We start from the raw sequence: 13,051 nt of genomic DNA on the forward strand, positions 1-13,051 counted from the left end.
TTTGTTAGGTAATTTTCAGATAACAGTTTGCCAGGCCATTCATATGCAAAAGGCTCTGCACACAGCTTGGGTGGGGTCTCAGGGAATCACGAGGGCGGAGCAAGCCGCAATGGCTGCCAGTCTGCTTTGCCTCATAGAGGTCCCGGGGTCTGTGTCTCATGCCCCATGCAGGAACAATGAACGCTGCAAGCACCTCTGCGAGAAACCCGCCCTCATGTTCCGGCCCGATGCCAGACAGTCCAGTTTCTCTCCGTATGAGTCTGGGTCCCCAAATTCTCGCCCGGAACTGGAGTTCAGAGCAGTTGGGAGCTTGTATCTCCCTCCCGATTGAAAAAGACAACAGCATACCCAGCTGCCAGCCCCTTTCAAGGGTGCCTCCGTACCTCCACACTTCCACACCTCTGTACCTCCTACCAGACTCAATGTACTTTTCTCTTTCCTTCTAGTTGTAAAATTTCCACTCAGCCAGCCTTCCCATGGTTCTGGATGATATTCATTTTGTCTTTTAGTTGTAGTTTTAATGTTGTTGTGCGCAGCAGCAAATTCAGGTGTTTACCTATGCCGCCATCTTGGTTCTCTCCTCCCCTAGTTCTCTTTATATTAATTTTATAAACTGTTCTTCATTTCAGAAGACACCCAGGCATCATAAAAACTAGTTATAAGATATACACTTAGAAATCCTGTAACTTCTCATGTAAATGGTGCTTTTTGGAGAAGAGGAACAATAATGTCAGATTAAAGCCTGCCTTTAACTATGAGCGTCCCTGGAATAAAACCAGAAGCACTGCCAAGAAGCCACAGGTGTTTATTCCATGGGCAGAGAAAAATATGATATTTAAGGGCACAATGACAGTTCTTCTCTGCTCCCACTAATGGGTTATAAGAGTAATGGTTAGTAGCAGCACAAACACTATAATTACATAATGTTGAGTTCATTTTTCTTTCAGGTTTATGAAAAAACCTTTTTGATCTTGTACTTTTAGAGGCTTGGAAGGTCTGCCAGCCACTCTGCCTTTCTTGTCTTCAGAGCTCTCAGCAGGTTTAACAAATGGATGTGTCCAAGACTGCCATCTGGTGGGAATGATAGAAATTGAAACTTTTGTTTTTGTCAGCAATTAAGACACTTGTCTATTAAGAAGATATGAATTTAAAATGTATTGGGGGATATATCCAAAGGGGTCAATGGGGGAACAAAGGGGGGACTTCTGCAAGACTCTCAACAATAAAGATTAAAAAACATACTGGGGGTAAATGATTCATTCATAACAGTAATAAATATAAAATAAGGAATTAACTTAAGAAATGTGTAGAACATAGGACGAAAACTACACATCATCACTAGGGGCATTAAAGAAATACTCATACAAATAGAAAGATGTAGCGTTTTCCTGGAATGGATCTCTGCTAGAAACACGAATGACCCTCATATTAATCTACACTTGTAACAATTCCACATTCACAGGATTTTTATTTGGTAAGAAAATCTTGGCCAAGTTATTCAAAAGTTTATCTGGAATAATAAATACTCAATATTTGTTGAAATAGACTAGTAAGGGAAAACTTCTTTACTAGATAATAAAATATACAAAGCAATGAAATAGAAAGCTAATAAACATTCAAGCATACTAGCATACAAGAAAATGCCCTATAGTAAAAGGGCATTTTCAAAGAAATGAGCCAACACCAGCTTACGTATTAGCTGGTATAAAGGAATAATAGAAAATATTACATTAGATTTTTGCCCTTTAGCAAAACCCAAAATGAGTTCCTTTTGTATTATATACATAATTTTAAAAGGCCAAAGTCATAAAATAAAACATGTAAATATTTACTTACTCAGAATGTTAAAAGATCATCTAAGTATACAATTGTAGTTTGAAACTGTTAAAGAAAAGGATAAAATTCTAAATATTTTGAATGTAAAAACTAAGACACTTCTCAAAACTTATCAACTTGAACAGTGAAGGTCTTTGCCGTTTGCTGTAAATTTTTTTCAATTTTTAAAAAGACGCAAAAAAATAAAACCTACTATATTTGACTTAAAATGGTATATGAAGAAAAGGCAATATTTTTGACTAAAGAGAGCTACCCAATACTTTTCAGATCAGAGAAAGCATCTTAGCCCTCTAGCACCTCTGCAATTACACCAAGTAGAGCGAGCCTTTACTTTGCCTGTAGGAAAAGTTGACATAGAAACAAAACGTTATTGTGTAAGAAAAAGCACTGAAACAGAGTAGCATGATAAAAAATTTGGAGTAGGGGGAACCTATGCTATTGAGATTATAGTTTTTCAGAAATTATGTCATTTTAGATTATTAGACAGCTTTGTTCTTAGTCTCATCTCTCAACATCCTTATTTTAAAAAAATTAAAAGGGAAGTGAATTGAGAATAATTCATGACGTGATAGAATGATGATAATATTGGTTAATTTCCTAAATATATAAAGAGCTCCCACAAATCAATAAGAAAAATGATGTGTTTATGGAAAATAAGCAACATATGTAAACAAGCTTTAATAAAAGACATGTTATTAGAGAAAATGTTCAATCTCATTAATTGAAAATTAAATCAAAACATCATAATTTATTTTTACCCAGACTGACAAGAAAGCAGAAAACATGAACATTTTTGTATACTGTTGGGATTATAAAATGGTACCTTCTTGAAAGGCAACTCAGGACTACTAATTTAATTAGTTTCTATAAGTTTTATAAAAAATTCAAGCATCCAGAATACAATGATACCCTTACCTATTACCCAGATGTAATGTTAGCATTTTGCTATCGGTAATTTTCAGGGAGAAGGAAGAAAATAAAAACCTCACACTTCCCAATGCTTCTGAAGAAGTACTGTCCTAAATTACGCATTATTCCCAAGTATATTTTATACAACTATGTATCTATATATTATACATTATATACCATTAACTCTAAGATTCCAGTTTTTATATATAACAAAGAAAAATGCTTCCAATTAAACTATGAAACAAATGCCTTTTTTTTAACGAAGAGTTTTTGTTTTTCTAAATATATTTTATTGATTTTTTACAGAGTACAGAGAGGAAAGGAGAAAGATAGTTAGAAACATCGATGAAAGAGAAACATCGATCAGCTGCCTCCGGCACATCTCCTACTGGGGATGTGCCTGCAGCCCAGGTACATGCCCTTGACCGGAATCAACCTGGGACCCTTCAGTCTGCAAGCTGACGCTCTATCCACTGAGCCAAACCGGTTTTGGCGAAACAAATGCTATAATAACACAGGATTATCTTACACTTATTATAATACATTTTAAGGCAGATTAACTAAAATCTTTTTTTTTAATATATTTTTATTGATTTTTTACAGAGAGCAAGGGAGAGAGATAGTCAGAAACATCGATGAGAGAGAAACATCGATCAGCCGTCTCCTGAACATCCACCACTGGGGATGTGTCCGCAACCCTCAAAGATGTTAAAATGGAGGGGGGAGGGGAGAAGGGGAAGAGAGAGAGTGGCATTTTGGAATAAGTTTTGGAGATTTAAGCTTTCACATGAACGACATACACTTGGAAATTGCTGTTTGTTTCAGCATTCTGTTTTCCAAGTACTGAAGATGGCTCACTGCCTAGGGAAGCAAAGCCAGGCCTTCTCTCCATTTTACTAAGCACCCCAGAAAAAAACTGTTTGGGTTTTTTTATTTGTTGTTTAGTTCTTAATCCTCACCTGAGGATATTTTTTCCATTGCTTTCTAGAGAGTGGAAGGTAGGGAAGAGGGGGTGGAAAGAGAGAAACATTGCTCTGATGAGACACATCCTAAAATGCTACCGGAAGTTATAAAATATAAAACTCAGTTGAAGTACAAACACTGCTTTAATAATTATTCCAAGTGTTTATACATTTTGGGGGAATATTCATCCTTTTCAGATTTAACTGATTTGAAGTAATGGATGAAGCCAGACTAAGCTTTGAACAAAGAAAATTTATCAACTAGATCTTTTATGGGAATACATACAATTTATTTTACAGTTAAAAACTGGCAACAGTTGACAAGTTGAGGGTGCACAAATACCAAACAAAATAATTCTTGATGTTTGCAATTCCATTGCTTCGAATTATCAGCAGTGCCTGGACCAGAATGGTCATCGGTTTGAAAACACGCTGACAAAAAGAAAATTATTCATTTCTGGAGATTCTTTTAAATTTTGAAAATGAACTGTATGTTAATAAACATTGACTTTATAATCATTCAAAGTGTGTAACAAAATATCTCAATACTTGGATAAATCGCCAAATAAAAACCTGCAAATATCCCTCACAGCACAGTATAACTTCTGTTTCCTTTCTTGTAAAAGAGTAACATAATTGTCTTGTTTCATTTGTCTAGTCATATTTATACTCTCTGAGCCTAGTGGCTTTCAAACTTTTCCAAGTCAAAGAACCTTTATTCAAAGGAAATTTTAACTGGAATCCCAACAAATTAACACACAAAAGTAGAACTGCTCTGGAGTTCCTCACTGAGAGCGAGGAACCCTAGTAATTTCCTCTGGAAAGGATATCATTTTAGGAAGCGTTTTAACTTCCTGAAAATGCTTAAAACTATTAGTTTATTTTGAATACACATTTTAAAATTAGGCTCTTCATAAAAACTTTTGTAGCTTCCTACAGAACCTGTAACTCCAGGAATAAAATCTAGTCACTTTCAATTTGGGAGTGTACTTTAATAGTTTCAAAGTGTTACAATAATTACAAGCAGTCTTGCCTAAGATTAATTTTAATAGCAAATATTAAATAGAAGTATTTAAAATAAGCTCTATACTATATCAATTTACTTTAAAAATGCTTATTCATAGGCAAAATCTCATGAAAATAAATCCAGGACCCTCTAAATAAAGCACAAATAAAAGCAAGTGTAAGCAACCCAAAAGAGGAAATGAGGTGTCAGACCCCTATTAGAGGAATTCTTGGATTGTACCAGTCCTCTTCACTTCAAATACTTGCCCAAGTATTTTCTTATAAGTAGATATTATATGGGAAGAATATAAGAACATATTTGTAGTGCAGACTTAAATCACTAATCACTGTTGCCAATATTATAGATTAGGGTTATTAGTGAAGAAAAAAATGTACCAAACCTTCACTTCTACCCATATATAAAAGTTACGATTCTTTTGTGCTCCATTGTAGTAGTGGATATGAAAGAGAGAGAACTAATAACTAACCTCCTAACACCAAGATTATGAACCCCCATGCCTGAATTATAAGAGCAGAGCTGTCAGTTACATCTGAGTGGCAAGTAATATATATATAGTTAAGTGTTTGCCAGATAGAATAAAACTGAAACAGAAAATAAGGGGGAGAAGATACCATAGCTAAAAACAAAACAAACAAAAACAACCCAGCAAGAAGTGAGAATTGGTAGTGGTGCTGCCTGAAAAGCATCTTACCCTATATTAGTAGTTATGGTTATACTTCTAGACCACAATAAAACATACATAAATCACTAAGACAATGGGTAAAAACAAATACTCTCATCTACTTTTCGCATTAAGAAACTGACTCTTGGACATAAACTGTACTTATATTAATAAGCTAAATGTAAAGAAACTTGGAAGCATTTGCTACTTAGATCCTGTTTTTCCTTCAAAGAGATATTATTTCCAAAATAGACCTCAAATATGCAACTTGACATTTCAATATTTGCTATATTAGATAATAAAGAAGCCCAAAGATAGGTATGTTGATATTTTGTTTCTATATTGGCAACCTTGATCTTACTTTTAAACTTTGTTATGGTTTACTATGAGGACTAAGTGTCTAGTTAGCTGGTTGGAGAGAACCTGACAGCACCATAAATGGATCAAAACTCAACTGAATCACAGACTCTGAAAATAAAACTGACAAGGTGAAATGAGAATTATAGTGACTTCTGGCTATCCAAAAACATTTAAAAGCAAAACCGCAAGTAATAAGCATTGTGTTATAACTGAAGAACCTAACCAAACGAAACCAAAACCTTCAGCATAAAGCCCTGATCCACTTAATTGTCACTTAAAAAGTCCTGTCTTACTATGGCTGACCTGATGTGATATCTCAGCCATAGTAAAATGATTTTAAGACATGGATTTAAAAATTCAATTAGGAGACCTTTTTAATAACACAAATCTACAATAACTGAAGATATCTAAAAAGATTAAAATGATCTGAATATATGCCATATAAAACTCTACTGTTAACCTTAAATCATAAATTTTCTCAGTTGAAACCCATCAAAGAAATATTTTGAAAGAAAAAGTACAATATTAAAGATTAGACCTTCTTTATCTTGCTTTCTAAGTTTGAGTGCAATAGTAACCACCACTGCCCCACACATACCACCAAGTAGATTTTGTCACATCTGTATGTTTTAACATTTACTATTATACTGTGATGTTTCGAATAAATGAACAGACTGTCTCCAAAGGGATGAGGGGAGCAATTCTAAAAATCTGGGGCCCTAGAGAACCTTTTAAGGAGGTCCATGAAATCAAAACTATTTTCTTAATACTAAATACTATTTTTATTGAATTTTTTAGAGAGAGGGAGAGAAAGAAACATCAATGAAAGAAACATTCTTTGGTTGTTCCCTTCATGCACCAGGGATCAAACCCAAAATCTGGGTATGTGCCCCAACACCTTCCAGTGTACAGGACAACGATCCAACCAACCAAGACACACCGGCCTAGGCAAAATTTATTTATTTATTTATGTATTTATTTATTTATACTGACACTTGCACTGATTGTGCAAAAGAAATGGTGGGTAAAACTGCAGACACCTGAACACAAATAAGAACAGTAGCACCAAATAATTAGTCATTATTGTACCTTCACTGCTATACTCACAAAGAAAAAAGGGGGAAATAAGTCAGTTTCAGTTAACAATGTCCTGATAAAGCACTAAAAGTTAATTTTGTTACAACTCTACCCTTGAGTATACATCTTTTTAATAGCAAATATGATGAAAAGGAGTATTGGTTCTATAACATGCCGAAGGGTGATGGTTTTTTCATGCTACTATTCAAGATGTGCAGAACCAGCCACTTTTTACAGAACACAAGTTTTACTTGAATGACAGAGTATGGTTATTCAACAGACATTTTCTAAAATGAATAAGCCTGTCACTTAAGAAAAAAACCTGACAATATTTGTTGCCAATACTAAAATTCCACCTTTCAAATGAAAATTAGAGTTTTTGAAAAATCTGTATCCATCACCATGAGCTTGGCAGTGTCCCAACACTTTTTTCTGATGAGATCAGTTATATTAACAAAATTTTAAACACTGCATAATAACATGTTGCTATTCTAAAGAATCGGGGGGAGAACCAAAATGGTGGCGTTGGTAAATGCCTCTACTCTCCACCTCCTACAACCACATCAAAATTATAACTAAAATATAACCATCATTAAGAACTGGCTGAAAGCATGCTGAATGGAAGTTCTACAACTAGAGAAGAAAGCATGAGACTGGTAGTAGGGGTGGAGGCACTGAATGAGCTGGTCTGACACCCAAGTGTTGTTTTTTTTTTAATCCAGAGGGATCTCTCGGCTACAGAACCCTCCCCGCCCCCCCAACCCCAGTGAGAAGCAAGGGGTCCCAGACCCACACCAGACCCCCAGCCCAGGGTTCCAGGGCTGGGAAGAGAAGTCCCTCTAAAAACCAATGGAAATTGTAGCTGAGCGATACATAAGCTGCTTGAGACCTAGGTGTTCCTCTTAAAGGGCCAGCACACAAACTTACTCGGACTCAATCCCTCAGAACTCCAGTGTCTGGCAGCTTCGGGGGACCCAGGGGCAAATGGGGAGGTACTGCATTGTCTGGCATTGGGTTAGGAACTCGGGAGCGGCTTTTTCCCAGACAGGGGTCCCTGTTCCAATGCTGGGACTTCACCTTTGCAGAGCTGACACCATATCTGAGTCTCCATCAGCCTGAGCACAGTTTGCTCCACCCTGGTGATTCCCTGAGACCCTGCCCTATCCAATTTGCAGCCCCACCCAAGCTGTTTGTAGCAGCTTTTCTATATGAATGGCATGTGCTAGTTTGGGCTTCAGACTGCTAAATTTTCTCAAACAAGCAGTAGCTGGCATCAGTGTGCCCCAAACCTATCAATAAAAGGCCCCAAACCCAGCACTAGCATGCTTTGCTTCACAGCTAGGTCTCACCTGGGCACTTCACAAGCCCAATACAAGTAGCAGCCATCTTAAGATCTCTCTGATGCTCCTGCTGGGTGGCCCCAGGGCCAGTGCACCCTTTGACAGCTTTAGATCACACAGGATTACAACTATAGACACCCACAAGCCCACACTCAAGGGGCAAACTCAGCACTAAACAAAAACCCACTGAAGCAAGTCTTGCTCCTTAGGGGGTCTTCTGCACAGATGCTCTTCCACTGTAGTTACAGCTGGTCCTCACAGCCAATTGGCCTTGAGGTCAATTCCTCCCAGTGATGCCAACAGCAATTAAGGTATAACTACAAGACTGTGCACACAGACCAGAAAGAGGTGCACCTAGAGTGCCCAGCTCAGGTGACTGGAGAGGCTGAGCCACTGGGCCCTACAGGACACCTACTACACAAGGCCAGGAGACAGAGCAACTGTAATATATAGAAAACAGAGAAGCAGCCAAAATGCAGAAACAAAGAAATATGTCATAAATGAAAGAAATGGAAGCAAGCAAACTACAGGATACAGAATCCAAAACCATGGTTATGAGGTTACTCAAGTTTTAATGAGAGCTTCAAGAGACTAGTGAGACATTTAAAAATATTAGTGAGAATGTCAAAGACATGAAAAAGGATCAGTCAGAAATTAAGCATACACTAACTGAAATAATAATTTACAGGGATTCAACAGTAGAGAATTCCAAGAATCAAATCAATGATTTGGAATACGAGGAAGCAAAAACACCCAATCAGAACAGCAAAAAGAAAAAGGAATCCAAAAAATATGAAGAGTCCAACTGGTTTAGCTCAGTGGTTGATCGGCGACCCTTGAACCAAGAGGTTACCAGTTTGTTACTGGGGGTTTGATTCCCAGTCAGGGCACATGTTAGGGTTGTGGGATCCATCCCCAGTAGGGGGAGTGCAGGAGGCAGCTGATTGATATGTTTCTATCTCTCTAAAAATAAAAACATTTAAAAAATGAAGATGGTGTAAGGAGCCTCTTGGACAACTTCAAACATACCAATATTCACATTATGGGAGTACCAGAAGGAGAAGAGACAGAGCAAGATATTAAAAACCTATTTGAAGAAATAATGACAGAAAACTTCCCCTACCCGGTGAAAGAAATAGACTTACAAGTACAGGAAGTAGAGTCCCAAACAAGAGGAACCCAAAGAGGCCCACATCAAGACACATCATAATTAAAATCCAAATGCTAAAGATAAACAGAGAATCTTAAAAGCAGCAAGAGAAAAGCAGTTAATTACCTACAAGGGAGCACCCATACAACTTTCAGCTGATTTCCCAACAGAAACTTTGCAGGCTAGAAGGGAATAGCAAGAAATATTCAGTGATGAATAGCAAGTACCTACAACCAAGACTACTGTACCCAGCAAAGCTCTCATTTAGAACTGAAGGTCAGACATAGCTTCACAGACAAAAAGCTAAATAGCTAATCACTACCAAACCAGTATTACATGAAATGTTGAAGGATATTCTTGAAGAAGAGAAAGAAGAGGAGGAAGAAAAGATAAAATATATGAACATTAAATAGCAATAAATATCTATCAACAATTAAATCTATAAATTAAAACAAATGAGAAATCTAATGAACAAAATAAACTGGTGAATAAAATAGAATCAGAGGCATGGAAACATGTAACAGTCTGATGAATCTCAGAGGGAAGGGCAGTGAGGGGACAGGAAGAGATCTGCCAAAGATTGACATGCATATATTCATTACCTATGTTTGGGTAGAAACTGGTGCAGGGAAGCAATGGGGGGCCTTGGGGGGGGGGGGTCCTGTAATACCCCCAACAATAAAGATTTTTTTTAAAAGGCATAATTCGACAAACCAGTATTTTACAAATGACCAATGTAGGTTATTAAGTCATGCAAAAGTAGATCCATTCAAACTGCAAGATAGGTCAAACAAATTTTAATGTAACAGAACAGTACAAAGTTGAATAGTTTCAGATTTCACATTGCAACTAACTTTCAAGAAACTACCAGTTCTGAAGTTTTGGTAATGTAACAAAGAGGAGTATCCACAATTATCTGAAACTATTGAAATACTCTTCCAAATACGTGTGTGTGAAGCCAGATCTTTTCATACACTTCAAAGTGCCACATTACAACAGATTGAATGCAAAAGCAGATACGAGAACCCATCCGATTTATAAAATCAAAGTCAATGCTCTTTAGTTTTGGAAAATAATCTTTTTATAAAACAATGCTCTTTATGTTAACAGGTAATGGTGTTGTTGTTTTTTAATACAATAAATATCAATAGATATAACCCTCAAAAGCAAAAGTTCTTTGGGATCCTCAACTTTTAAGAATATAAATGTTTGAGAACAGTGGGACTAGGAAATTCATATTAGTAAACACGAGTTTTTTGCTAACTCACGCATTATTTGTATTTCAAGGGCCACTAAACTCCCAGAGAAAGGTTAAAGTGGTATAAAAAATGTTTGGAAGTGGAGAAGGGTTTAATTAGTATTGTCTTATATAGTTTAGTTAATTCTTCCCTGGAATTAAAATTTAACTGCACAGTTCTGTACAAAACATTTCACAATATTCTAACTATATAAAATGTTTAAAATAACATTCAAAACTGGACTTTTATTTTTAAAAATCATACCAAGTAGTAATATGTCACACTGTTTTTATCAATTCTTTATTTAGGTAACAAGTTGGTTATGTTCACTGCATTGTATGAAACATCACAATATCATACTGGAAAGGTACTGTCAGTACAGGATTGGATCAGAGTGGACAGTTGAACAATAAACCATTTTTTGCATTCTTCATTCCCTCTCTTTTAACAACCCTTAAACCCAGTAAAGGGACAAATAGCTTTTAACATCATCATGTAAAGCACTTTAACTTACAAGGCTAAAATCTAAAGAATAAATAAAATATATTGTGGCAATAATTCTTTTAGGCCAAAAATCAGGTGCACAATAAATCGAATGATCAAGGAAACTGTCTGTCTGTATTCAAATGTGTGGCTCTCCAGAAACAGCTTCAGGGAAATGTTACAGAAAATACCATGAATTCCACTGCACACAGGACCAGATGATGACTCATTTTAACTACACACAAAGGCAATTACATCCCGCTGAAACACAATTTAAACATACAGGAAAGTGTTTACAAAGCATCCACAACATGTAAACCATGTACAAATGGATACATTCATTGCTTCTCCTACCCCAATAGCTTTTAGATAAATATTTTACTCTTCATGTTCAGCATTAATTGGATACATGCAAAACTCAAAAAGAATTCAAGAATTCAAGGTTATTGTAAAAATAGAATTAAATGAATAATCTTCAAGTACCTTATGTGACAGCCACTCTGTACCGTGCCCAATGTTATAAAATGAAAGGTTACTGAACCCATGAAAATATCTCTGTAATATTTCCTTAGTTCTAAAATAGATAATTTTAAATGTATTTATAGTCATTTCAATGTGATATTCTGAGCTTTTAAAATAACGTAAACAATTAAAATTTATACCAAATTACACAAAACTTTTTGTATCTTAAAAGCTGAAAAATTAAAACTATAGAAACCCACATGTAAATCAAAAATCACAATTTATATTATAAAAGCAAATCTCATCATTTAAAAAATTTGCAGCAATGAGATGTCTAAGCAAATTATAAATAGCCATAAATTAATCCATTTGGTTTCAAAGATTTTCTGGTGTGTGTTGAAGGATATAGGAGACACATGCATAAAATTTTTAAGGGTTTATAATATTATTGCCAAATACACTTATCTTAAAGCAGGCAACATTACAATTTGGACATTATTGAAGAACCCAGTTTGGTAATACAGGTGAAATTGGAAAAAAATTAAGTAACAATTAATAAATATATACCCTATAGTAGATTGCCCAAATGAAATTTTAAGCCAGACCTGCAAAAGGCTTTCAACTTGGTGAATTGAAAAAAAGAACATCTCATATAATTCTTTACTCTTACATGCTTATATGTTGTGTGTCTTGTTTAAAAAAAAACCACAAAAAAAAACCATAATGTATCTTCAAAGTACAGCTAACTATATTCCCATGCACCTCAGGCACAATTATTACTTGTGGTGAAATAACTCCATTGGTTTTTAGGGCCAATAGTTCAATACAGATGGAATTAGTATGCCTGAGGTTGGCAAAAATACTGTAGTACAGGCAATGCTACAAGTGGCAATTATCAGAAAACACAAATATGAACAAATGATGGGAAATGCTAATGATTTTCTGCTCATATCACAAAACGTTGGGAATCCACAAGAATATTTTTCCCTTGTATTGAAGAAAATGTGATTAAAAGTTTTTCCCCCAATTTTCAGAATCAAAAGCATTTTAGAAGTTTATAAGGCTACCATGGGTCTTCTAGATCTCCAGCACCCTACAGGAAAAGAAAAGGAAGAATATTATTATTATTTACCTATACCACTTCCAGGTTGGATTGAATTTCAAAAGAAAACAAAATTAGATGAACAAATTACCTTCTTTTGTTTGAAAAGATACTTTTATAGAGAGATGTGTGTATTGTACATTGTGTGTATACACAAAGATTTATCCAATATGGATAGGTAACTGGTTGTTTTTTTCTCCCCTCTCCACCAAATGCCTTCCTTTTAAACCACTTAAATGAATTTCAGAATTGGAAAAATAGATCAAAACATCAGCTACCTCCAATGATTCCAAAGTTTCAACTTATGATACCTTTACCAACTTTAGACACATGATAAATATAAACATGAAGTTAATTATCTACATTCACAAAATAATTGTTTTAAGAAATAGTTTCCCACGTGACTAATAGTTATCTGTATTTAAAAATCAATTTTAACAAAAA

At 35.5% G+C, this 13,051-nt stretch overlaps 1 protein-coding gene across 3 annotated transcripts in view; it reads right to left on the bottom strand.

Annotated features, from left to right (window-relative positions):
* Window positions 1-922: 922 nt before the first annotated feature.
* The window catches only part of PPM1B (protein phosphatase, Mg2+/Mn2+ dependent 1B), a 35,922-nt gene continuing 23,793 nt past the window's right edge, over window positions 923-13,051 (bottom strand). The window contains exons 5-6 of one of the 3 annotated variants that reach the window (XM_006778643.2): window positions 1,837-1,881; window positions 923-1,071 (exon numbers count right to left, since the gene is read on the bottom strand). In XM_006778643.2, the coding sequence (XP_006778706.1) occupies window positions 1,837-1,881 (45 nt within the window). In that variant the 3' untranslated portion in view covers window positions 923-1,071. Of the gene's footprint in view, window positions 1,072-1,836; window positions 1,882-10,385; window positions 12,599-13,051 lie in introns of those variants that run through there. The other 2 variants (XM_015557885.1, XM_006778645.2) reach the window with 2 other exon arrangements.

The sequence above is a fragment of the Myotis davidii genome, unplaced genomic scaffold (genome assembly GCF_000327345.1).
Source record: "Myotis davidii unplaced genomic scaffold, ASM32734v1 scaffold6, whole genome shotgun sequence".
In the NCBI taxonomy this organism is placed as follows: domain Eukaryota; kingdom Metazoa; phylum Chordata; class Mammalia; order Chiroptera; family Vespertilionidae; genus Myotis; species Myotis davidii.